Genomic DNA, 27140 nt, shown 5'->3' on the forward strand with positions numbered 1-27140 from the left:
AATAAAAAGTAAATAAGTGTAACTGAAAACTTAATAAGTCTAGCTGAATAATAAATAAGTGTAACTGAAAAATAAAGAAGTCTAACTGAAAACTAAATGAGTCTAACTGAAAAGTAAATTACTCTAACTGAGAAGTAAATAAGTCTAACTGAAAGCTTAATGAGTCTAACTGAAAACTTAATGAGTCTAACTGAAAACTTAATGAGTCTAACTGAAACTTAATGAGTCTTACTGAAAACTTAATAAGTCTAACTGAAAACTAAATGAGTCTAACTGAAAAGTAAATTTGTCTAACTGAGAAGTAAATAAGTCTCACTGAAAACTTAATAAGTCTAACTGAAAACTAAATGAGTCTAACTGAAAAGTAAATTTGTCTAACTGAGAAGTAAATAAGTCTCACTGAAAACTTAATGAGTCTCACTGAGAAGTTAATGAGTCTAACTGAAAACTTAATGAGTCTAACTGAAAACAAATAAGTCTAACTGAAAAGTAAATAAATCTAACTGACATTTTAAAAAGTCTAACTGAAAACTAAACTTAATGTTTCAGTTTGTCATAATATCTATTTTCTTTTGTTGTAGAACTATATCAATTGGTTGTGTGCTGAGAAGGTAAAAAAGGTTCAGTTTGAGAGTGAGATTGCTGAAAATGAGATTATTTTGAAGAACCTGGAGGGCATAGGCAGTATGATCAGAAGTTTAAGGAATGGGAAGAAAACAAGAAAAAGCTTATTACAAAAGATGATGATTTATTCTACAAGAAATGTAAGGAAGCTATTTCTTCATGGGTGAAATCATTTCCACGCAATGATATTCGAGAAGCTGAACTGGTTAGTTGTATTATTGTTAACTATTTTTTTTTTGTTCAGTTAGTGTAATTTTCTCTTTCAGTTAGTGTATGTTACTTGTCAGTTAGTCCTAGTTTATGTTTTCAGTTAGTGTATGTTTTTAGTTCAGCTAGTGTTTTTAGTATTTCATTTTGTTTTTTGTTCTCTGTCAGGTAGACTTATTGCTTTTGCATCTTATGTTTATCTTCCAGATTTTTGTTCCTGTTCACAAGGATGATCATTATACTGTCTTGGTGCTGAACAAGAAAGCAAAAAGGATTGAAAATATTGACAATCGTACAGACATGAAGGACATTGATAGATATAAGCATGAGGAATTTAACGGTCTTACATACTTTGTAAGTACCTTTTTATGAGCATTTGTATTTTTTTTTTGTTCCATTTTATTACTTGTTTTTTAATTGTTGTTTTTTTTTTTGATCTTCAAATGCAGTGTCGTGCTTTTGATTCTTTTATGAAAGAGACTATGAGATGTCGTGATTTTGATCGTCTCCACCATTGGCAAACATCAACTCTTTACTTCCCTTGGAGAAGCAAGGACAACAATTTTGATTGTGGTGTCTATGCAATCAAAACCATGGAGCTGTATGACGGTCAAAATACTAACCATGCTGCACTTGTTGACCTGAAAAGGGTATGATTACTTTATTTTGCTTGTTACATTTCTGTTTTTGAAAGTTTTTTAATAGAAAAAGGTATGATAGCCAGTTAGTGAAGGACTTGAAAGACTAGCTGAAAAACAAAGATGTCTAACTGAAGCATTAAAGACTAGCTGAGAAATAATGAAGTCTAACTGAAGCACTGTAAAGACTAGCTTAGAAATAAACAAGTCTAACTGAAACATAATAAATACTAGCTGAAAAACAATCAAGTCTAACTGAAACACAATCATTACTAGCTGAAAGCATTATAAGGACTACCTGAAAAACAATGAAGCACTATAAAGACTAGTTGATGTTGTTGTTTATTTTCAGTTAGTTTTATTTTGTAATTGTTACATTTTTGAACCTTTTTTAATAGTTTTGATTTTTTTATTTTTTAGGCAGCCACCAAAAACCTTGAGCGGTGTAGGCTTGCTCTTCGTCTTGTGGACCATCCTTTAAACAAACTGAGAGAGAAAGTGAAGCATGACTGTTATGTTTGGTCTGCAAAGAAACCTGAACTGATGGCAAGACAGAAGATAAGGAAGGATAAAGAGGCTGTTCTAGATAAATTAGCATTTAATCGATCAAAGAAGACGAATAGAAAAGAAGCACACATTTTACGGCGAAGGAGGGATCATGAGGCGAAAGTAGAAGATGTGTTGAATAATAATTTTGGAGACAAAGTGAAAATAGAGCAACTGTTGAAATTTCATTATTGTTAGGTGCCAAACTTTTTTTTATTATTATTATTATAATGTACAGTAGAAATAGAAACGATTGAATTTTGCAATGTACAGTACAAATAGCACAGAACTCATTTTACATTTTATATCTGTGTTCTTTAATGAATTGTACATTTACACTTACTTTGAATGGAATACATTTGTGTAAAAATGTAGTTGTTTGAAAATTAATTGGAAAAATACAAATACCAACTGAAAAATGAAAAATCTAACTCATAATAATAAGTGTATGACATATATTTGTAAATATAAATTTTAAGTCTAACTTATACACTGTAAATAGTAGCTGAAAAACAAACAAGTCTAACTGAAGAGTTGTTAAGTCTAACTGAAAAATAAACAAGTCTAACTGAAGCTCTATAAACACTAGCTGAAAAATAAAGAAGTCTAGCTGAAGCACAATTAATACTAGCTGAAAAATAAATAAGTCTGACTGAAGGAAATTATAACACTAGCTGAAAACTACACAAGTCTAACTGAAGCGTAATTAATAGAGGCTGAAAATCAAATAAGTCTAACTGAAGCAGAAATATACACAAGTCTAATTGAAGTACAATTAATACAAGCTGAAAAAAATACGTCTAACTGAAGCATCATTAAGACTAGCTGAAAAAGACACAAGTCTAACTGAAGCAGTATAAAGATAAGCTGAGAAATAAATAAGTCTAACTGAAGCATCATTAAAGCTAGCTGAAAAGACACAAGTCTAACTGAAACTGAATTAATATAAGCTTAAAAGTAAACACGTCTAAGTGAAGCACTAGAAAGACTAGCTGAAAAATAAACAAGTCTAACTGAAGGTCAATAAATACTAATATTACTGAATTTCGAGTAGCTTAGGAATAAACAAGTGTAAATTTCAATACAATTACTGAGTGGAATACAATTGAAAACTAATATTATTTGAACACTATTCAACTTGAGGTACATTTGGGGTTTTTGTTCCATATTCGTTCGGATGCCTTGTCTTCATTTTACGCTTCTCAAAATGTCCTTTTACTCTCTTGTTTCCCTTTGGTGGTCTTCCTTTTGTCTTTATCACTCAGGATTTTCAACTGTTTGTCTTCGTAGTTCTTCATCTTCGATTTCTTGTTGTTTTTGTTGATCAGTCTTGAAAACTTCTTTCACTGATTTGTATAATTCCTTCAACGACTTGTCACATAATGTTCTTGCATCCTCATTTGATTGACATATTGACACTAGGTTGTAGAAATTCTTGGTTATTGCATGTCTCCATGGTGTCCACAACTGTGCATTTTGGCTTTGGTCCTTGTCTGCTTTAATAAATGTTTCTTAGTCAATTAGTTCATTTGACTAACTAAAATTTTCAGATAGCTTATAATTCTTTCAGGTGGTGTGTTAATTGTTTCAGTTAGTTAAGTGTTTAACCCCCACCCCCAAAACCCCCCTACTAATATTCCCCCTCCACACACAAAGAAAACCCCCAATTAATGTTCTGGTAGTAACATTAATTTATCAGTTAGTTATAGTAATGTTTCAGCTGGAGCCTTTTTTTTTCAGTTCACTAATTAAATCTTTCAGGTGATCAGTTAATTGTTTCAGTTGGAGTCTTCAGTTTTTCAGTTAGTTGCTTTCATTTGTCAGTTAGTCATATTGATTTATTTCACTAACCTTGAACATTCTCCCATACTGCTGACTTTGCAAGTCTTGTCCATCTCTTAAGGATATATTGTTGTGGTATTTGAAATATGCTGAACATGTGCATGACCCTTATTATGTGAAAGCAAAGCATCCCCGTCTCTGTGAAGCATTGACATGAGCACACTAATTCTGTTGTCGCCTCATCGTATGCTACTGTATGTGAATTGCTGAAATCTTCTTCTGGTGAGACTTCAAACAACTTCAGCTGTGAGTTTTCGTTGCAAATGCTCGTAAAAATGATGCCATTGCCCACTCATACTCTGTTTCAAAGTCATTATATAGTGCTAGTGTGTATACATCAGCTGCATGTTTCAGAAGCTTTGATTTGGATTTGACGGCTTTGGGACGTTCAGTTCTGTTCCGGAAGTTGTCACTAGTTTCATTGCTTCTCCATCTTTTCACTGTTTGCTCAAATATATGATAGAATTCAAACAGGTTTGTTGTTGCTTTTGCATTGAATGATATTGCCTTATTTGTGACTTCACTTCTTTGTGATGATAAGATTCCAGCTGAAAACATATCCCTGTTTAATGCGGTGCACCACTTGTGTCTCTGATCATATACTTGCTCGAACCATTCTTTTTCTCGTGTCCATACAATTCCATCATTTTCGCCCACAATTCTTCAAAGCCTGATTCATTTTGACACCCCATCAAACAGTTCTTGAACATGTTCTTGAAGTCTTCATTGGTCTTGAGGGATCCGAAGTGGCTTACAAAGTTCTTCTCTATATGCCAAAGGCAAAGCCTATGTCTTGTATTTGGGAAAACCTGATTTAAGATAGTACATATTATGCTAGAAATCACTTTCATTTGAATGCTTGTGAATCTAATTGAAAAGGTAAAGAAATAATATGAAGACCAACTGAAAAATTAAGAAGTCTAACTGAAAACAGTGTAAATGCTAACTGAAAATTTCATTAGACAAAAAGAAGTAATATGAAGCCCAAATGAAAACTAAATGAGTCTAACTGAAAACTAAATAAGTCTAACTGAAAATAAATAAGTCTAATGAAAAGTAAATTTGTCTAACTGAAAAGTAAATAAGTGTAACTGACAACTAAATAAGTCTAACTGAAAATTAACTAAGTCTACCTGAATAATCAAGACGTCTAACTGAAAAAGAAAGAAGTCTAACTGAAATAGTGGAAATAAATGAGTCTAACTGAAAACTCAATGAGTCTAACTGACAACTAAATGAGTCTAACTGACAACTAAATGAGTCTAACTTAAAACTCAATGAGTCTAACTGACAACTAAATTAGTCTAACTGAAAACTAAATAAGTCTAACTGAAAACTCAATGAGTCTAACTTAAAATAAATACGTCTAACTGAAAACTCAATGAGTCTAACTGAAAAGTAAATTAGTCTAACTGAGAAGTAAATTAGTGTAACTAAAAAGTAAATAAGGCTATCTGAAAAATTAATGAGTCTAAATGAAAACTAAATAGGTCTAACTGAATTATAAATAAGTCTAACTGAATTATAAATAATTAACTCAAACTGAAGACTAAATAATTCTAACTGAAAACTAAATAATTCTAACTGAAAAATACCTTTTCAATTGCATTGCCCATTGCCTTATCTTGATCAGTGAAAATTGTCTTTGGCTCTTGTTGGCACATTGCTCTCTTGAATGTTTCTAGTAGCCATTCAAAGCTCTCTTCCTTTTCATTAGTTATGAAAGCACATGCAAACATTGTTGTTTTCCAATGGCAATTTATGCCAACAAATGGTGCACATATCAGTCCATATTTGTTTGTCCTATATGTTGTGTCAAATATCATAACATCTCCATATGCTTTGAAGTCCTCCAACATCATTGAATCTCGCCAAAAGTAGCTGACGATGTTGTTATGTTCCCCAAATTTCAGCCTGTAGAAGAATGCAGGATCATCATCCGCTCTTTGCTGAAGTAAGTCCAACACACTCTGCATATCCTTTCCTTCAACCAATCTTGTTCTGTACTGTGTGATATAGTTTAGATGGTCCCTTTTTGTGTGGCCCACTACTTCTTCTGATCCAGCCTCATGACACAAAAAGTTGTATGCATGCATTGGCTTTATGCCAGATTCAACCATTGTTTGTATTAGTTGTCCTTTTTGTTCAGTTATCTTCCTTTCTGATTTCAGATGATGTATTTCTTGTTGTATTACCAACTCATGGTTGTGTTGCAACTCATGAGCTACTACAACAAAGTCTTCACCAGGTTTTTCTTGCTTAAATCTGACCATGGCTTTGCATGCTGTTCTTGTTTCATTGACTACTCTTTCCTTTCTTTTGTTGGTTGGCTGCTCAACATCTGGTATCTGAACAGGTTTTTCTTGTTGTGTGTCTTTTTCTTTTGGTTCTGTTATTTTGTTTGTTGATTTTGAGCCTCCTTCCTTTGAGCAAACCAAGTAGAATTCGTATATTGAATTATCAATTCTCCTCCTCCTTAGAGTTTGTTTCCTAATACTAAATTTGCTCTTGAGTGTGCTTGATACAAGTTGTAACCATCTTTGTGATCTGTAACATGTCTCCCTATTAAACTGCTACTGATATTTTCGTCATTGATGTACTTGAGATATTCATGTTCAGCTGTTGAGTTCATTGTCAAAAAATTAGGACACTAACTTAAAGAACAAAAGCACTAACTGAAAACTAACAAGTGTAGCAGAGAATGATTGTAATAGTATCCAATGAAAGAATAATTATACTAAATGAAATAAATTAAGGACCAACTGAAAAGAAAATAAGTCTAACTGAAAACTAAATAAGTCTAACTGAAAACTGAATCAGTCTAATTGAAAACTAAATTAGTGTAACTGAATATGTCTAACTGAAGAGCAAATAAGTCTAACTGAAAACTAAATAAGTCTAACTGAAGAGTTAAAAAGTCTAACTGAAAACTAAATTAGTCTAAATGAATCAGTCTATGAATCAGTCTAACTGAAGAGCAAATAAGGCTAACTGAAAAGAAAATAAGTCTAACTGAAGAGTTAATAAGTCTAACTGAAAACTAACTAAGTCTAACTGAAAACTAAATTAGTCTAACTGAATCAGTCTAACTGAAATGTAAATAAGTCTAACTGAAGAGTTAATAAGTCTAACTGAAAACTAAGTTACTCTAACTGAACACTTAATAAGTCTAACTGAATCAGTCTAACTGAAGAGTAAATAAGTCTAACTGAAAACTAAATTACTCTAACTGAACACTTAATAAGTCTATCTGAATCAGTCTAACTGAAGAGTAAATAAGTCTAACGGAAGAGTATATAAGTCTAACTGAAGCGTAAATAAGTTTAACTGAAGAGGTAATAAGTCCAACTGAAAACTAATTAAGTCTAACTGAAAACTATATTAACTGAAAACTAAAGTACTCTAACTGAACACTTAATAAGTCTAACTGAAAACTAATTAAGTCTAACTGAAAAAGAAGTTAATGAGTGAAAAATAGACTTTTGTTGCAATGTAAAAGGTAATTTTATGCATACTAACTGATACAATCAAAATTATAACTGAAAATGAGTAAATGCAATTGAAAATTAAATTTAGACATACACCGTTACTTTGTCTTGTATTCCAGCTGATTCTTCATGTAATTTCTTTCTTTTTTTTTCTGATGTGATATCTGTGTTACGGTTTTCATTGTTTAGTTCAATTTGTAATGTGAGATCTCTTTGAGTATTCTCATTGCCCAGATCAATTTGTAACGAACTTGCGATTTGTGAATTCGAATCTTCGGCTGACATTCTTGTTCAATTTGTAACGAACTAGATTTCAGTAGTGGAACTAGATTTGTAGTGAGAAAGTAGAAGTGTTGGATATGTTTTTGTTCTTGAACAATGGCGGATGAAGCGGATGAAGGGGATGAAAGTGTTTTTCTTGTTTTTTTTTTTGTTTTTTTTTTTTTTTCGGTCTTTAATAAGTCGCGCGCGTTGCGTTGTTGCTCGTCCGATGAGAGTGTTGTGTCGGACGAGTCCGACACAATACGTTCTCATATATTAAAAGGCATGTGAAAGAAAGCTTATGTGCCACGTGGCACTCTCCTCAAATTTCGAATGCAAATGTTTTATGTCTCTGTACTCATTTTTAAACAGAATTTGTAAGTGCAAGGTATCGAACACGTGACATTTTATATGAAAAATAAGAGCTTAACCATCAATACACTATTACTTTATTTCTAATGTTTCAAATAAAGTATGATGAAATCTTGTAATAATTATAAATAACTAAAAAGACTTAAACAAGTATATACATCTCTAACACTCTTATTACGTAACTTACAAGAAAATATTGATGTCATATTCTCTTACCACAATTCCTTTTAAGGTATTGTTTTCAAACTCAAAACTTTCAAATTTTTTACTTATCATGTCGTGACGTGAATGTTTCAATTTCTTAATGGACAAAAAACACGAAAAGTAGCAAAATAAATTATGAAATTTAAAAATATTAACATATTTGTTTACTATAACTGACCCGAGACATCGCTCGGGCTAAAAAAAAACTAGTAAATATATTATAAGTTGTGCTTGGCATATATGCGCGATGTAGCACCCTCAATCTGCCACTAGAAATTTACAACGTGTTTATTAATTAACAATAAGTTAGGTGACCATTATTTAAAAACTATATATATATATATATATATATATATATATATATATATATATATATATATATATATATATATATAAATGTTGAACCTTGGGCTCAAACCCTTGTCGTCAAGTAAAAATTTCTAAAGATTTACCATATGATCTAACATCTTTTAATGATTTATATTTCCACAAAATTATAGATATGTGTTGTAATTAGTAATGTGGCAGTTAATGCCTACTTCCAGCCATAAAATTTATTTTTCTTATTTGATTTCTTTTTTGCAATCATCCCCTTGCTCCATCTCTCCTTTCGAAATTTACCATGATTGTTAGAGTCCTCTACTTCATAATCAATGGGGTAGTGTTCCAAATTATTCTTCATGCTAATCAAATCTTATTGTTGTTGTTCGAGAATACGAATCAGGAGATGGAGTTCAAAGGTCATAAGGCAATACTAATAAAGAAGGTCAGTGAAATTGTTAACCCTAGCACAAATTCCTTAATTACAGATATAATTTAATTCAGTTGTGCTTTTATATGCCATGTAGAACCTTTTCTCTTGTACTAGAATTTTGTTGTATGTGCAATTAACCAACAATAAAGTGGTCATCATATTTTTTTGGGAAAAAAAATATAATGATAGTCTTGAATTGACCAAATGACCTATTAATAAGAATTAAGATACATTTACCATTGCATCAACTCATATATGATATAGTCATTTTAAACATAAATTATTAACAGATGAAAAATATAAGTACCCGAAAAATAGGCCGGGTCTAAAAACTAGTTTACCTGGAAAATGGGTTAATCTTTTTTCACATAATGCAAGAAAACAAATAAAATATATTGTACGTCAAATAAGAAAAAGTATCATTAAGAAAATTTCGTCTCTAAACCTAAAATGATGATAATAATAATCATTATACAAGAATAAAAAGGATTGAAGTCGTTAATGTACAACAAAATCTTCAATTGCTCGGACTGGAAGTTCGATCTTCTACCACCAGATCATACTAAACGTTGGAAGTCTATAACTAATATCTCAAAAGATTTCCGCAGCACCTCTATTATTTGCACCTATACAGTTAGTATTCCTAAAGATGCTGATAACCTAGTAATTACGCATTTAAGCTCTTTCAGCAGCTGGCAGTATTAACATTGGTACTACACACAGATGCATAGAGTGGATTAGCTCAACAGGACTACTTAGATGGTGCATGAGCCTCATTAAGCATATGCATATAAATATAACTTACCTGCAATTTGACACTCAACTGTCTACACAATTCGTGATTGGAAATTTCTCACTTGGTTATTTGCCATTCGATCCATTAGCAGTTGGTATTGGGGGCTTTTCTGTTGCACTAGAGAGAGTTTCTGAATCGCTTGATATGCTTTCAGAAGATCCAGGTCTCATCCAAACTTTTATGTGCCCTTCTCTGCATGCTGTGAGAATGGAGTGCTGAGTGAAGACCAAGTCCGACAAAGGCTCAGAGTAAACACGATGAGCAACAAGAGGAGAGAGCTTTGGGACATCTCGCATACTCGGAGCAGGCTGTAAAGAGCCTAAAGGAACCACATTATCCCACTGAGATGATTGACTTGCAGCACTATATGTAGGTGAGCCGCCTGGTGGACAACGGCGAAGAGGCACTACAATCTCATCCATTGAAAAATCCCATAAGAGTAATTGAGTGTCCTGCACATGGAAAATTTCTAATTTGATCAATTAGTGTTCACAAAAGAACAAAATTCAATTGCATCGATATTGTGTAACCCTTAAGAGATCTAGAAACATGTAAATGAAAAATTGGCAGTCTAACAAGGCATGGTCATGCTCGGGGTCCTTTTTGCATTACATAAACAATGACAATACCTCTCTCTTCTTTTATTCTAGGGAATGGAAGAGAAGCAATTCAAGCCCTCATTGAGGCAGAGCCATTATATAGAAATTTACGATTTTTGCTGCAGGAAATTTGTCTACCAGTCAATCTATTTGCAGTGGTAAAATTTTGAAGCTAAAACAAAACTTAATAGAAATATCCATGTACACAGGAGATTGACATTATTTCCCATGATAATATTATGAGCAAAGAAGCCCTGCCAAATCTGTAGTAGTTTTATTCATCTGAAACAGACAAATTCACCCTCCAATTTGGGAAAACAATTTGATCCAAGGAATTGGCAGGAGACATTACTATTTAGGAATTTCTTAGAATTTTATGATCACAGTCGGACAGGTGCCTTTCAGAAACAAAGAAAAAAGGAAACTCCAAGGAACTTATCAGAAAGACTCTTAATAGCAACACGGATAGTGATAAGAGTTTATACCCCACCCTGCTGTAGAAGTCCGAGTTCGAAGTCTTTAGGCAATGGATCATGGGCAAAGACATATTTCCTCACCTTATTATTTCCATAATAGGCGTGATAAAAGAATGCTAAATGTTAAAAACAAAATTTAGATTCCTAAAATCCTAATACACTTGTAAAATGTTTACATTATCTTAAAGTTAGGTCTCTTTAGCTTACAAAAGAACATCTAAATGTTCCGTTCCTCTCAGTTGTGTGTATAAATTTTGTTGAGATCAGTCGAGTTTATGAGGAATTCCCTAATCTTTACCAGCTTAGTAACATAGCAGCTATTTGCTGCTGTGATATATGTCTGTTACGCTGACACCCTAGCAACCTTTTCTAACTTATACCAGTTATTCTTGCCAGCAAACCTAATCTAATCTGTAGCCACCCTTCCATTACTCTATACAGATATTTGCAGATTTAACCCCCCTAAATTTCCTTTTTAATAGTACAATTTTATCCTATCTATTCGATATGAGTCCCAATCTAGGTGTCTAGATTGCATATATGATAATTGTTGTATAATTAACGCTCAGCAGGCCTTCTGTTGGTCACACAAATAGCGAACCCTCATCCAAGGTGTTGTCACCATTGAGTCCTCCAGAAAGCTATAGTTATTTGATAGATGAAAAAAAAATGGAAAAATAGAAAGCAGTTATTTCTTTTCTATATCTTGTATCTATAGTATTCTTAACCTTGGGCCTGGTGGATAAAGCATTTGAGAAATTTCTGCCTTTTCTAATACTTCTACGGTCAAGTTTGAAGATGCAAAGAAGCATATTGATGATCATCTTGCAAGACATATACCACAAGTTTGAGCAGCTTAATTGCGAAAAAGGAGAAGCAGAAAGTTAGTCACCAAAACATCAACCATTCCAGCCTCCTAAACAGCGCACTTGAGGTGATTCTTCAAGAAAAGTTCATCCATCTTCTGGCAATTCAACAACATCCAGGTTTCCCACACAGCATAATGCCTCCTCATACATTACACTTACACCAGCCTCTTCCACATCATTATGAACCTTAATAATATTCAACTCAAGGATTTTACACTTCCTGAATTAAATGTGACGGTGAACCTGATGCATGGTCAATAATTTTTCATCACCCAGGAGTTCTTGTACAGCTCGATGAAAAGCAAGTTGCCTTTGCATTATGTGTTTAGATGGATATGCTTGTCAAAGTTTGAACAATCATAATAACATTAGTGACATGATGTTAAGTCTCGGTTGTATCGCGCCCGCATAGAGGGTTTGCAGTTTACCATGATTTTGATATATGCTGCAGCAGCAGCTAACCATCCTTGTTACCCGCGATAGTGGTTCTGCAACCGCTATCGCAATGGCAACCATATCCAAGACTTAGAACCATGTGAAGGACAATCTCATGGTGTAATTACTAGCTGGGAGGTTATGTAGCAACTTATAAATGGATTATATGTTCCCCTTAACTATAACTGCAAATGCAGTGCAAGTTTACTAGTTTAGCAGAAGGAGAATGGATTATATGTTCCCCTTAACTATAACTGCAAATGCAACGCAAGTTTACTAGTTTAGCAGAAGGAGATGAAACTGTTTTGCGTATATTCTAGAATATTGTACGGCGTATGCTAGATGCCGATTAGTTGAATCAAGGCAGCAACAAATATACCATTATCTGAGTGGACTTTGATATGAGCTGAGACTTGAACTCCGAGAACAATTTATTTGGTATTAATCATACTGAATGTATTGCTAGAACTAAGGAGGAACAAGGAAACATTTGGAGTTCACAGGCATAGATGCATAAACTATTGCACCTCACTCCGCTAGTCATTCCAAGGTTAGATATCTAGGTAATAGTATCCCGATCAAACAGCTGACGAAGGAATTAAGAAAACAGGGAATCTGTCGGATTTCGAAAATCTACTACTCAATCTGAAAATTCTGGATTTTCTCATTATAGTGTTAACTTGTATTTCATTTCAAATGACGGATTTCAAATTTGGAATTTGCAATACTAACATTAAATTCCAAAACTAGTGTATGTTTCTTAAAAAATGAGATCTTAGATAAAAGATATCAATCCCATGTATTGTCTGGATTCTGGAAAGTTACTAAAATTTCAAGTCTAATACTTCCTCCGTTTCATATTACTCGCTACACTTCTCAATTCACGGACTCCTAGGCAATTTTTGGAGAAGAAAGAGGTAGAGAGTAAAAAGAAAATAAACCCATGTGAGAGGAGAGAGATAGAGAGAGCTTATTGTCCAAAAAGGAAGTGTAGCAAGTAATGTGAAACTTCCCACAATGGAAAGTGTAGCGAGTATTATGAAACGGAGGAAGTATAAAAATTTCATCTTCATCCATCAATAATCAACATCTCAAAAGGATAAACATGGATGTGTCTCATCCAAGTAGCACGGAAACGGATAAGGGTACAGAAACATAAATTGGCAAAATCAAATTTTTCAAAAAACGGGTATGGCACGAATTTGGTAAAAAATAAAATAAAAAATATATCTGGAAAAATATTATTGTATTTTTAATGAGTCAAAGTAAATCTGGAAAATATTATTGCATTTCTGTAACATTTTATGTTTTTCTTCTGTCCCCTAGGGAATAAGAAAAGCTGGAGAAGAAAAATGGGTTTAGAGAACACGTGCCACAGGAAAGGAAAATGGGTATTCCAAAAGAAAAGAAGAAAAGGAAAGCTCGCAACCACTATTTTGATTAGTGTGCAACAAGTACCCTTTTTTAATGACATCACGTGAAACTCATACTATTTACCTTTCTTTCCTCTTTCCCCTCTCCTAAACTCAATCAATGACTACTTGCTACTACTATTCCTTTTTGTTTTCTTCATCCTCCAATGGCGCGTCAATTTTTCTTTTCTTCTCCTCTCATCAGTCAATCTAGCGGCAAGACTACTTGGTGGTCGTTTGTTTGGCTGAAATATCATTGAAGAGCAAGGAGATGCCTCTAAACTTGCTTGAACTATACCCGAGACATCCCCGTCAAGAAACCCTAGCCGTCTCCGGATGACTCGTTGTCCCCACTATTTAAAGACGCGCATGGAACGTATTTCTAGCGTACTCGTACCGTCCCCCTCCCTCGTACAGGAAATGATACCCTAGAGAAGTACGCTTCATAGTGTTTCATGATGAGGCCCCAAAATTGCTTTGAACGAGGATAAATGGCAAAGAAGATTGGAAGCATGAAATTGAAAGTCGTGTATTAAGATAAAAAGCAAGTGAGGAGAGAGACAATTGAAGAACTAATGTGTAATGGAACTTTGAAAGATTGAGCTGAAGCTTTAATGGTGGTGGGAAGAAAGAGGGAGAGGAGAGGGAGAAAGGGGCACAGAGAGGGAGAGAGGGAGAGAGGGAGAGAGGGAGAGAGGGGGAGGGGGGAAGGATAGAGGGAGAGAAAGGGAGAGAGAGAGAAAGAGAGCATATTTGGCCCAATTTTGGATTTGAAATTCAAATTCCAATTCCCAAATAGACCATTATTCTTCCCTAAGATTTTAGATTATAACATATAGGATGACTTAAATTTACCAATCTCCTATAGTCAGATAGGGTAAAAAGGGATATAGAGCTCGTAAATGCCCTCACGATGCTCTCATGATCAGACATGAGTATGGTGGCCATGTTTGATGAGACTATACATCCTTTAGAAGGTCAAACACTCTTTAAGGGTCAAGTAATGAGGAAGAACATGTGGGGAATGTTTTTACTAGGCCCTGAGACTAGCGTATTCCACCAAATAATAGATGCAAACAATCTAAGTGTGCATGCATGGTTGATCTTGGTGCTTTTTTAAAGTTGACATCTTCTAAATTGGTCCATGACTTTATGTTGAAAAGTAGCTAACCATAAAATCTTCCTTGTATGACTCTCCATTATGAATTTGTGCAAATGTGCTTCGTTGAAGTACCTTTTTTATGATGTTCAACTTCACACCTCCACTTTAAGTGAACTAGACCCCTTAGATTATCCTTTGCAAGCCTTGGATTTGTACCAACGATATTCTTTCTTGGCCCAAGATCAATTTGTGGTGCTGAAGCAAGGATGTTGCTCCTTCTTGGAGACAAATTAAGATGCAATGTTGACCTCCTCACTATTCATCCCCAACACCCCAACACTTAGGGTGCGTAATCTTCACCATTTTTTCCGAGAATTTATTTGAACAAAACTTATCTGAGCTTATATGAACTAAAACTATCTGAACTTGTTGGAGCTCATTGAAACTTATTATAACTTATAGAAACTAATTGTACCTATTTTCGTAAGGTGTGAGAACTTATTGGAACTTACTAGAACTAATCTAAATTGATCTAGAGTCATTAGACCATAAACTTATTTCGTTTTACAACGTACAGTAAATGGTGGATCTTAGTCTTTTCGTTGTTTGAGGACGAAGCTTCATTTTAAAAGGGCGAAAAGGACAGTTTATGTCCTATCCCAGATTAGAAGATTCACATTATTCCTCCTTCACTAGCTATAATAATTATCTCCTAATATTAATTATAGTATATTTTAGGAAATTGCTTATTTCTCAAGTCGGTATCTAGCTTTCTACATGCAATCTAATTGTTATGTTTCTCATAGAAGTATAATATGAATTTTGATGGTCATTTGTTGAGTTTGTAGGGAATTCAATTATCTCCATCATATAGGTATGATGGCACAGTAAGATTATACAGCAAAATACAAGTAGTGTTGTTACCTGGCCAACAGAACCAAAGCGATACATCACATTTTCTCCTGCACTATCTGAAGAAGGGGGTGACCAATATGGATCAAAAGCAACTCCACTGACCTGCAAGCATTCGATTCATATAGTAAAGAGGCACATCAGAGGCACCGGAGAAGGAAGAAGTCAGAGCCATAGGAGGCTTGGGCAATAACAAAGAAAGCATAGCCATGTGCTTGCTGAAAAACTCCACAGAGCGAGGTTGGAATCACCCATGGCTTCCAACCAGTTCTGACAAATATTGCTTCAAGCCTTCAACAAGATCCTTATTATGCATTTTTTTCCCTAAATGATAAGAAATGATCAAACAAAGGCTTACCCATGAATTGTGCCCCTCACCCCATGCTATAACCTTGCGATCTTCCATGCTCCAAACTTGAACTAGATCATCCTCACCACCAGTCAGAATATATTTACCATCCATGCTAAGCGAAGAAGAAAAATTTGAGTCAATTGCTTATAATCATATGATCTGATGAATAATCAACCTAGAATGACAAGGCATCTATCACATCTGGATATACAAGGATCTCACAATACCACTCCTTCACATTACCTCCATGCACAGCAGAGAATAGCACCATAATAGCTTTTTCCACCACATACTAGCTGTTCTTTCTGATAGTCATATACTCTTAAAAATCCTACAAAGCATGAATATCTCATTAATGATTAAGCACAAAATGGTATCAACTCAACTGGTTTGGTGTGTATAAGTATAATAATACCATCTCTACCAACAATAGCCAGATGAGTTCCATCAAAGGAGAATGCCATTCTATTGATTGAACCTTGACATATATGCCACCTGGCAATTGGATTGCTCTGCAGTTAAGCAAATCATTTGTGAGAAAAAAGACGGCCTCCGACATTGATATGGCTAAAAACCTGTACCCAGAATCGCTGGAGTCATTATGTACGAAGTTCAAGCTTTCTGGATCCTTCTCTTCATACACAATTCAAATGCAATTGCTAAAAAAAGTTTCTACAATCATGGATAATAGATTGTTACTTCTTCCATCCAATTTTTGAAATAAGATTTTCTGGTACGAGTGATCTTAAACAGCATTATGAGCACAAATCAGTCAATGAAGAGATGATAGGATCCATGGAAGAGATCTAAACACTGCAATAGCAATGTAACTCCCAGTTGAGATAGTTACATGCTAGAAAACACCCAATCTTGATTCCACGAATATTTGAACATCAAAGTGAAGCAGAAACACATCCAAAGTCAAGATATCAGTTGACTACCTCTTTCGTTAAATTCTCAAGTTACAAAATTTACATTATGCACATTCTCAACAAAACAGAAAGGTATGGTAAAATTGCACTACACAAGTTGGTTTCCACGCAATTCAGCTCCCTAGTATACAATATAGGTTCCCTACTTATTGAGGTCACTGAGAAAGTAGTGGGAGGGAATTCATCAGTAGAACAGGTTCAGCACCTTAAATAATTAGTATATTACCTTACTAGATTTTGCATGTGCAGTGGAAAATTGAGTTGCATCCTTTATGAGTGGAAAAGACGAATCAACAATAGCATCCTTCCCCTAAAAGATATTGAAAGTGTAAGTCCCTTTAGCTATAATGTAAACGATGAATAGCAGGAAAGATAGAGTACTAATAATTCACGTATATGAAGCTTGCCTTCTCATACACATACAAGTTTCCATCAACATGAGCAACAACAAATGCACCATTTCCTTGAGGAACCCATGCAACGCTGGAACATCGGCTGTTTTAAAAGTTAAATTGTCACGAGTTGCTAAAAGAGAGTTGCAAGAACCAAGAAGCTATATATGATTCATGTAACTGAACAGACAAAAATTAAATTCTGAAAGGAAATGTAACAACATCCATACAAGACAAGTGCCCTGTCCATTCAATAATACATGGCATATTAAAAGAAACAAATTAAAAGTAACTTCTAGTCTGAAATAATAAAACAATTTTTTTACCCTCTCAGATAGACTCTTCCTTAAAAGTAGCTTAAGCAATTAAAAACTGAAAGATCCCGATCAGCACATCAAAGTAAGGCACAAATTTAAAGACTTTCCGAAATTTGAAACTTTAGTCAGACACTGAAAACATCTAAGACTAAGGTCTTTTTCGCTTTACCTGATTTTTACTAAACCGGAATTTTTTTTATTAATTAAGCTGATATTTAAAATTTTACTGATTGAAACTTATTTCACTAATTAGAAACTGATTTTGTTGATTGCTTAGTACATTTCTCTTATGCAATTTACTCATTTAAACTAATTTTGCACTACATAAAACCCATTTTGCTGACTAAAACTGAATTCTGTTGTTTAATCTGATTTTTATTGAATATTATCAAAGTTGAAGTGACAGGGCCTAGATGGATTTATGTATCTTAGCAAAGAAAGAGAACAAAATAGAGTACAAAAATAAGCATAAAAATCTACAAAGTGCAAACTTAAATGCTTAATATGTAAGAGAGTTATTTCACATCAACAATTACATCTTAGCCTATATGATCCCTTCCATGCCAAAAAAAGGCCAATCCTAGTGTGCTACTAGCTGAAAGGGCTTCAAATTGGGTTGGTGCATTAGAACAGAACTGAGCCAGCAGAAGTGAGAACTAAGCCCCATAAAAGCATGATTGTCTCCACAAGGAAACAAATACACATAGAAGCTGGTATATATTTTGCCATTTTGGTCTAGTGTAATTTTTGAAACGCAATTCCCAGTTCAAGCAACATTGTCTATTAATTTTAAACCTTGATTTTGGATAACAATAAGAACGTTAAGATACACAACAGATGCATATAACCAAGGTATGTAAGTTAGCAGTAGACTATCAAGTTATTATGCCAAGTGTTGGGATGCAGATGGAAATTGAAGTCTGAGTTCCCCACCTCGAATCAGTGAATGACAATGAGGGAAGAACTTTCTCAATCAAATTATTGCATATCAAAATAACATAACTACACTGTTGATTATCTAGTCCAATATTGTACATTACGACTTTTTATAGAGCATGTATGGAAGTTGGCAGCAACTTTCTTCATGTCGTTGAGTCTAAATAGTTTCGAAGGATTTTGTACATTAGAGAACCTTAAAAACTCAAGTGAAGGGTAGGAAACTAAGGGTATTACTTTCTAAGTAGCTTTGACAACGGACCACATAAGAGCAATTTACAACTAGTGTACACTTTCAGGTTATGTAAGTGACATTGACATTAAGAAGAATCAAGATAACAGTCAAAAATTACCCAACCTTAAACAGATTTCCTATATGACAGTTTGCAAAAGGTTGTGATGTAAGCTGCATTTGAATTATGATTCATCAAGTTAGACATTTGAAATAGACTAAAGACCGGGATGGTAGGAGAATATTAAACATTGATATAACACTCTTTTACCAATCAACAATATAGACATGTCTGTATTCCAATCAATTGAATTTCTTGAATCAAGCTGAATCAGGAAAACGAAGGCTAGACAAATTAAGACTGTTTTTCTCATTGATTCAATCAAATAAGCTAAAAGTCTATATGGAAATCTAAGAGAGGAGGAAAACAACAAATGAGCCTTTGTAGAGACGACAACACTATAAACTAATCTAAAATTAATATTCCCTTAACTTGAGCAAACCACTGCTTAATTAACTTCAAATGCAGGTATAGGTCTTGCCTGTTATTGGCAGAGCCATCTTTGTTATAATGCTGAGCACCAATGACTTTCTTTCCAATATCTTGCAACTGCTGTCTTAGGGATACCGTGTAGACTGCAAAGCGGAAGGCATATACATGAGATGATATATTTTAAGGAATATAAAAAAGAAAATAAACCCCAGTAAAGCAACTACCATCTCCGGAGTTTAACCCTATGAGTAAGTCATGGCCATCCTTAGATTCGGGATTAAAGGCATGACATACAGGATTTGAATTGGCAAAGTGTATGGATTTGATGGGATCCTACAAAAGCATATGGATCTCTTAAAAATAAACATATAATAATCTCGATAAATCAAACAACGTGAAAAAGGGAGAAAGTCAAAAAAAAAAGAAAAAAGGAGCTTCACCTTGTCCTGTGAATTTACGTCGCTAATATACAAAGTGTCTCCGACATTAAATATCATGTACATTCCTTTACCATCAAAATTGGTAATAGGCGCGTTGTTAGCATTACTAGAGCTTCCAAGTGAAGCAGTTTTGGTAGCAGCAGCAGCAGACTTATTAACTCCATTGACTCCTACAAAACTAAGAGCTCGCCCTCCATTACTCGTGCCAAGCAACTTTGCAGCAGCTGATCTTACACTACTAGTTGCATTATAACCCGAGCTCGATGTGGGTGTTGTTGATGCTGCCTTCTCCTTAAGATTAGCTAAAGTTACCTAAAAACAAATTTTCCAACAAATACCAATCACATTCCAGTAAAAACCTTAATCACAAAACGCATCTAGATTATCGCTCAAAAGTCAACATAACCAACGCAAATTTCGAATAATCCACTAACAAATTCATTAATTGGAAACAACAGCTAATAAAAAAAAACAAATAAGAAAATCATACTTTATGTTGTAAAGGAAATTCAGCAATAACAGAAGAATACTTATGTCATATCTCGAATATAGATGATACGATTGTATATATTTCATTAAAAAGTTAATTCAGGACTGTATTGTTAACTCTATTAGTATCATTTTAATTACAAAAATGTCATTTGATTCACAAAATTCGTTCATCTCGGAGATGAATCAGCTATTTCTATTTTCGAGCGGCCACTAATTCATTTCCGAGATAAACAAAACAATACTATCTCAATTTATCTTAAAATTCTAGTATTTATATGATACGACTGTATTTATTTAATTAAAAAAAAAAGGAAAATGAAGACTGTAAATTTAACTTGTACGACTCTATTCATAGCATTTTAATTACGAAAATGTCATCTGATTCACAAATTTCGTTAATTTTGGAAATGAACCAGCCAGTTTTCTCCATATTGAACATCAAAAGTTTACAAACAATAGAAGAATCAAAGAAAAGCGAATCTAAGGAAGACGATGAATCAAAGAAAAAAAAGGAAGAGAAAATACCTGACAGACGGATTTACCGTGAGAAAAATGGAGTAAAGCAGAAGGATGAGACTTCTCGGAATGAAGATTGTAGCGGCCTTCAGGAGTTTTGAAGTAAGTTTTAAGTCCGACTATGGGAGTTGAAGCACCGCCATTAATGGTGGAGCTATTGCTTGTTGTGGTTGTGGTGGTGGTGCTATTATTCATAGTTTCGGCGGCGATGATCGATGATGGTGTTCTTCGCTGAGCATTTGTTCATGACATTACTCTTAGGTTTTTTTTTTTTAATCCTGAGCTCTTTCTCTATCCTCCTCTTGCAAGACAGAGAGATAGATATTGATTGCAGCACGAACCAGGAATGGAGGTTTCTGGAGTTTCTCTCGGATCAAAAGAATTTCAATGGAAGGTTTGATTCAGTATTGCGTGGTGTAAGTCGGGTTTTTTTTTTTTTTTTTGGTTTTTTTTTGGTATTGACTTCGGAGATCGGCGACCTTGGCTTTGACGGGTTCAGATTAGAGTTGTCAACTACGGAGCTCTGGTCGGGTTTATTAGGGGCCGATTCAGGATGTTAAAAAATATACGAAATTTCATAAGCTCCAATAATACGGTTAGGTTCACTTTACTTTATAAGTTCAAATCAGATGATGCTTATATTTAAAACTCATTATTACTATTAATACTATTATTTACTAGTATATTTGTTCAAAAAGATTATTATTATTATTGTTGTACTTATTAATTATTAATATTGGTAATTATTATTAATCTCGGTGTTATCATTATAAATGTCATTGCTATCATTATTTTAAGTTATTTTGTTGTTATTAAATAATAGAAAATTAAAAGCCACGTGTTAAGAACATAATATTGGTGCAAAAATAAAAAATATATAAAATATGATAGCTCAAATTCATGACAACGAAACTATTAAGTTCGAATTACATTTCAAAATAAGCTAAGTGCGAGATACAAATTATAAATTTAGATCCGGTATACCTCTTCCTACCGAATTCCAAATCTCTCTAGCTATTTGAAGTTGCACCCTATCCATTTCTTTCTTGCGCAAGTCATTGAACATATCACAAAAAAATAAGTTCAGATCAGATCAGAAAAAATAAGTTCACATCAAATCAGATTAGAAAAAATAAGTTCAGATCAGAAATTTTCAGGTGAACTAAACATAACCTACATAAAACTAGTTTTGAAGTTTGTGTTTGCATGGATTTGTTCCTTATTTTTGTTTTTGCAAATTTTTATTTACGTTGTTGACAGCTTCAATCTAAACCCGTCAAAGCCATTTTGTTATACAAAGAAATACATACTTCCTCCATTATTTTTCTTTGCAATAATTACCGGCCAATTTGTCGCAAAGGCTGAAATTTCGCGGGAATTGTTCTCTTGTTTTTTCCCCTCTGCGTAGGATAAGCGACCCATTCTTATCCTACACCGTCGCCATGGCAGGGAAATCCAAGCACAATTCACAGAAATCTAAGAGCAAAGGAAGTAATAAAGAGAGAAAGAATGGTCCGACGAGTTCATTGGAAGGTCAGAAGCACAAATCAATAGCGGAACTTCATGGAGTGGAAGCTTTGAAGATTCAAACCCCCGATTTTGATGATCCAATTTCTCCTCGAAATTCATTGGAGGAATTGCAGAATCAGTCAAGGAATAAGGCTCAATTGTCAGAGTGGCTCACAATAATGAAGAAAACTCAGAGTAGGTTGGACGCCATTAATAGAGGTAATCACCAATCTCGACAATTGATTTCTGAATTTGAAAGTGTAATTGATAAATCACCTGCAATAGCAATAACAGTAGATCATTCTCCAATTAAAATTGAGGTTGAAGATGTTCAAGAGGAAATTGATTATTGGCAATCCTCTGTAATCTGCTATGTTGTAGGTGCAAATCCACCATTCCCTGTTATGGATGGATATCTTCGACGAATTTGGGAAAAAAAAGGAATTGAGAAAATAGTGGCTATGAATAAAGGTGTGTTCATTGTTAGGCTTCATAATGTTGAACATCGAGATGTTGTTGTAGGAGAAAGATTTCACTTCTTTCACAAGAAACCATTAATTGTGAAACAGTGGAATTCAGAGATGGATGTTCAGAAGGAGGGTGTTAAGACTGTGCTAGTGTGGGTGCAATTACCTGCTCTGGATCTGAAATACTGGGGAGAGAAATGCTTGTATAAACTGGTGGCAGGAATAGGGAAGCCTATTAAGTTAGATCAAGCTACATCCAATAAAGATAGACTGATATATGCTAATATCTTGATTGAAGTAAGTATAAATCAAGAATTTCCTAGTCATATTGTGTTTGAGAATGAAAACAATGTACACATGGAGCAACAGGTTCATTATGAATGGAAACCTATGAAGTGTACTAAATGCCATGAATTTGGCCATGATCTGAGTGAATGTAGGAAGGATAAGAAACAGCTCTAGGTACCAAAAACCAATATGGGTACCTAAGAAGAAGGCAGTGGTGTTAGATATGGATGGATATCAAGTGGTAAAAGGGCCAGGACAACCTGTTACATCTGATCTAGAGCCAGTAGATACAGAGAATACTTTTGCTGTATTGGCAGAGCAAGAGATGGAAATGAGAGATGGGAGAGTGCAAGGAACAGAATTTAGGGGTACTTGCAATGATATTCATGGTAAGGAGGGGAGCCTCCTACCATGAATGGATAATGTGCTATGTTGGAATGTGAGAGGACTAAACAGCAAGAAGAAGCAAGTAGAGGTGAGGATTTTTTTTAATTTCTCACCAAATTAGGTTGTTTAGTCTTCTGGAGACTAAGATGAAACATCACTCTCTTGGTGATTTTTATCTAACTATATGCCTAGGGTGGTGTATTACCACTAATAACAGCTGGCATGGAAATGGGAGAATTATTCTTGGCTGGTATCCTACTTCTATCTATGTTAATGTGTTGAAATGTACAAGTCAAATGATCCATACTGAGATTAAGATCATTAATGGAGGCGGGAAATTTTATTATACATTTGTATTGGCTTTAATGATAGGCAAGGAAGACAAGAGCTATGGCAGGATATAAAGAGTGTGGCTAGTACTACTAAACCTTGGATTATTCAAGGTGACTTTAATGCCCTGATGAATATGGATGATAGAATAGGGATGTTTGTCAGAACAAGGGAAATTATAGATATGAAGAGTTGTATGGATGACTGCCACATGAGGGAGCTGAAATCTTATGGGCAGTACTATACATGGAACAATAAGCAGGAAGAACCAGATAGGGTGTTCTGTAAGTTGGATAGGGTCCTTGTGAATGAAGTATGGTTTGATGAATGGCCACTCACTGAAGTCACCATACTAGCTGAAGGGGAGTTTGATCATTGCCCTCTGCTAATTAAATCATTTACAGATCACCCAAAGAAGAAACCATTCAGGTTCTTCAATATGTGGTGCAAGGCTGAGAGCTTCCATAACATAGTTAGAAGGATATGGGAGAGAAGGATTGATGGTACTAGTATGTTTCAAATAGTGTCTAAGCTGAAGTTGCTGAAGAGAGACTTCAAGAAGCTAAATGTTACTCAGTCTGGTAATATTTCAGAGCTGAATTTTCAATGCTACAATAATAATATGGCAACACAGATTGATCTTCACACTCATCCTGAAGAAGCTATACTAAGGGCAAAGGAGAAGGAAGCTAGAGAGGCTTATAACTTTGCTCATATGAATTATGTTTCATTCCTAAGTCAAAAAGCAAAGGTTAAGTGGGTGCAGGAGGGAGATGATAACACTAAAGCATTCCATCAAAGTATCAATTTTCGAAGAATACAGAATAGAATCAATACTATAAAGAAAGAAGATGGGAGTTGGGTTGGTAATTCTGAAGAGGTTGTTGAGGCTTTTTTAGGCTTCTATCAGGATCTCTTGGGTAGCAAGAATGACACTACTAGGGTTGAACCAGCTGTTATTGCAAAAGGTCAAGTGTTGACTACGGCTCAACATGAGGAGCTCTCTTTGACTTTCATTGGTGAAGAAGTTAAAAATGCTCTCTTTTCCATTCCTGATGACAAAGCCCCAGGACTTAATGGGTATTCTAGCTGTTTTTTCAAGCAAAGCTGGGACATAGTGGGGCTCTCTGTGATTGAAGCTATTCAGGATTTCTTTAGACATGGCAAGTTACTCAGGGAGGTGAATGTCACTGCAATTACTTTGATTCCCAAAGTAAAAACTTCTGCTGCCGTGGGGGACTTCAGACCAATTGCCTGCTGTTCAGTTATATATATAAAACCATAACAAAAGTTGATATGCTCTAAACTTGGTAAAATCCTACCAACACTTGTTTCCCAGACTCAAGGAGCATTTATCAGTGGTAGAATTATTATTAGTAATATACTTCTTTCCAAAGACTCGGTTAAGAGATTTAGTAGAAACAATAATCAAGTCAATTAAAGGGATTTTGATGATGGTTGATTTAAGGAAAGCCTATGACTCCATAGAGTGGAGCTTTATACATGAGCTGTTGGAGGCATTACAATTCCCTCCTCACTTTATTAAATGCATTATGGATTGCATTACTACACCAAGATTCACCCTCTTGATCAATGGTGGTCCAGAAGGATTTTTTTTAGCTAAGAGAGGCCTTAGGCAGGGGGACCCCATGTCCCCTCTATTGTTTGTCCTGTATAAGCATTATCTGACAAGAATCCTAAACAACATAGGAGAGTTGCAAGAGTTCAAGTTCTTTACTGGTTGTGCAAGCATGAAGCTCAATCACTTATGCTTTGCAGATGACTTGCTGCTATTCCGCAAAGTGGAAGCTAAATCTGCTTATCTTTTATTGCAAGGGCTTCAACTATTCTCTGAGTCTTCAGGGCTAAAAGCTAATAAAAGCAAATCTGCCTTATATCACACTACTATGGAGGAGAGTAAGGTCACAAGAATTGAACAATTCTCTGGGTTTGTCAAAGATGAGCTACCATTTAGGTACCTGGGGATACCAATAAGCTCTAAAACCCTCAAAGCTGCTGATTGTGAAGCTTTAGTTGATAAGATGACATTGAGAATTAAAATGTGGAGCACCAGGATCGGAGCCTCTCTTTTGCAGGGAGAGCTCAACTTATAAAACTCAGTTTTACTAAGTATGCATAGCTATTGGGCTCATATATTTGTGCTCCCTGTTGCTGCTCTAAACAAAATTAATGAAGTGTGTAGACATTTCCTTTGGAGTAGGAAAGCTGATAGTGAGAAAGTTGAGCACATTAGATGGGGCTTGGTGTGTACAAATAAGAAGTATGGTGGACTTGGCTTTAGAAACATAAAGTTGTGGAATAAAGCTGTTGTGGGTAAAATAGTGTGGCATATTGGATGCAACAAGGATGACTTATGGGTGCGCTGGATACATGATGTCTATATTAAGAACAATAACTGGTGGGATTACAGGGCTCCAGTAGGAGCTAGCTGGATAGTGAAGCATCTATGTAAAGTGAGAGATGATCTCATAGAGGTTGGGATGCAGAACTGGAGCTATGACAAGAAGTATTCCATCAGTGAAGTTTACACTCAGTTGACTGAGGAACAACCTGTAGTTCCATGGGTAAAAGGAGTGTGGAATTGAATGTCAATGCCCAAACACAAGTTTATTACATGGCTTGGGGTACATGACAGACTAAGAACAAAAGAGAGACTTTTCCAATATCACATTAGCCCTAATGATCTATGTTGTTTGTGTGGGAGTGCATCTGAGTCTACTGCACACCTTTTCTTTGGGTGTATATTCAGTACAAAGTTACCGAAAGAGGTTCTTAGATGGGTTGGAGTTTCTTATCAGAGGAGAACCTTGATACAATGGCTAAGCTGGACTAGAAGATATTACCATGGCTCAAAGGCAAGGAAACAGGTGTTAGCAATGCTGGCTGCAATAGTTGATTTGATTTGGAAAAATAGAACTGAGGTCTTTTGGCTTTTCAAAAGTAAATAGTATTACATGTATAACTATAGAGATCAAGTATATAGTTAAACATAGAATAAATCTGTGTAATATAGGAAAATGGAGTAGATAGGATTGTAATTGGATTAACAGTTTATAAGCTGCTTCTTGGCCTCATGTGGCCTGTTAGCTCCAGCTCCTCATTTGTAGTTTAGGTTGTTTTGTTGTTTGGTGTGAGCTTATACAATTACTTACTTACCAAAAAAAAAAAATTAGCACTTTGTCTAGGTTAATCTATTGGAACCACCCAACCTTTAAGTAAAAAAAAAAAAAAAAGCAACTACAGCTGACAATATTCTTTATTTTCTGTTAATGAAACCATCATTAATTACTCAATTGCCTTATAAAGTTGCGTTTACTTTATTAAAGATCTATTTATCCCCTACACTAGTTAATTAAAGAGGTACATCTATGCTAGACTACCCATTTTGTCATTTTCTTAAAAACCATACCCAAATCCATTATTGTAGTGGAAAAAGAAAGCAGAAAGTATTTGGCATCATACTTTAAATTCTAGATTTGTTATAATCACCCCAACTCGA

General features: G+C 34.7%; 3 protein-coding genes across 5 annotated transcripts; 1 reads left to right on the forward strand and 2 right to left on the reverse strand.

Moving 5' to 3' along the window:
* The first annotated feature begins 684 nt into the window (after nucleotides 1–684).
* LOC130590121 (uncharacterized) lies at nucleotides 685–2385 on the forward strand. The gene is made up of 4 exons (XM_057392082.1): nucleotides 685–829; nucleotides 1039–1185; nucleotides 1281–1481; nucleotides 1890–2385. Exons 2-4 carry the CDS (start codon nucleotides 1132–1134, stop codon nucleotides 2211–2213), a joined length of 579 nt encoding a protein of 192 aa, XP_057248065.1. The 5' UTR covers nucleotides 685–829; nucleotides 1039–1131; the 3' UTR covers nucleotides 2214–2385.
* Nucleotides 2386–3281: 896 nt separating this feature from the next.
* On the reverse strand, nucleotides 3282–6485 carry LOC130590116 (protein FAR1-RELATED SEQUENCE 5-like). Of its 2 annotated transcripts, none has more exons than XM_057392077.1 (3): nucleotides 5453–6485; nucleotides 3867–4666; nucleotides 3282–3508 (listed from the first exon to the last, which is right to left on the reverse strand). In XM_057392077.1, the coding sequence occupies exons 1-2, from the start codon at nucleotides 6128–6130 to the stop codon at nucleotides 4424–4426; spliced, it is 921 nt and encodes a 306-aa protein (XP_057248060.1). In that variant the 5' UTR covers nucleotides 6131–6485; the 3' UTR covers nucleotides 3282–3508; nucleotides 3867–4423. The 2 variants fall into 2 exon arrangements, with proteins under 2 accessions (XP_057248060.1, XP_057248061.1); XM_057392078.1 differs by having other exon boundaries at nucleotides 3282–3511.
* A 2823-nt stretch (nucleotides 6486–9308) lies between these two features.
* LOC104903254 (uncharacterized) lies at nucleotides 9309–21192 on the reverse strand. Of its 2 annotated transcripts, XR_791443.4 has the most exons (12): nucleotides 20649–21192; nucleotides 19632–19943; nucleotides 19416–19524; nucleotides 19241–19334; nucleotides 17229–17316; nucleotides 17048–17131; nucleotides 16305–16401; nucleotides 16133–16220; nucleotides 15896–16001; nucleotides 15550–15642; nucleotides 9742–10184; nucleotides 9309–9649 (listed from the first exon to the last, which is right to left on the reverse strand). XR_791443.4 is itself a non-coding variant. In XM_010691266.4 (11 exons), exons 1-11 carry the CDS (start codon nucleotides 20832–20834, stop codon nucleotides 9798–9800), a joined length of 1644 nt encoding a protein of 547 aa, XP_010689568.2. In that variant the 5' UTR covers nucleotides 20835–21192; the 3' UTR covers nucleotides 9309–9797. The 2 variants fall into 2 exon arrangements, 1 of the variants encoding a protein (XP_010689568.2); XM_010691266.4 differs by having other exon boundaries at nucleotides 9309–10184.
* Nucleotides 21193–27140: the final 5948 nt, after the last annotated feature.

This window comes from Beta vulgaris, chromosome 9 (genome assembly GCF_026745355.1).
Source record: "Beta vulgaris subsp. vulgaris cultivar EL10 chromosome 9, EL10.2, whole genome shotgun sequence".
Taxonomy (NCBI): Eukaryota; Viridiplantae; Streptophyta; class Magnoliopsida; order Caryophyllales; family Amaranthaceae; genus Beta; species Beta vulgaris.

Excerpts from the sequence above, each read along its gene's own strand:
- LOC130590121 (XM_057392082.1), top strand. The coding sequence starts at position 1,132 with ATGAAGGACATTGATAGATATAAGCATGAGGAATTTAACGGTCTTACA. Across the intron at positions 1,186-1,280 it reads TTAACGGTCTTACATACTTT|TGTCGTGCTTTTGATTCTTT; the intron begins GTAAGTACCTTT and ends CTTCAAATGCAG. Across the intron at positions 1,482-1,889 it reads CACTTGTTGACCTGAAAAGG|GCAGCCACCAAAAACCTTGA; the intron begins GTATGATTACTT and ends TTTATTTTTTAG.
- LOC130590116 (XM_057392077.1), bottom strand. The coding sequence starts at position 6,130 with ATGGTCAGATTTAAGCAAGAAAAACCTGGTGAAGACTTTGTTGTAGTA. Across the intron at positions 4,667-5,452 it reads TGGGCAATGCAATTGAAAAG|GTTTTCCCAAATACAAGACA; the intron begins GTATTTTTCAGT and ends ATCTTAAATCAG.
- LOC104903254 (XM_010691266.4), bottom strand. The coding sequence starts at position 20,834 with ATGAATAATAGCACCACCACCACAACCACAACAAGCAATAGCTCCACC. Across the intron at positions 16,002-16,132 it reads ATTCTCTGCTGTGCATGGAG|CATGGATGGTAAATATATTC; the intron begins GTAATGTGAAGG and ends TTCTTCGCTTAG. Across the intron at positions 15,643-15,895 it reads GTGAGGGGCACAATTCATGG|GTCAGTGGAGTTGCTTTTGA; the intron begins GTAAGCCTTTGT and ends GAATGCTTGCAG.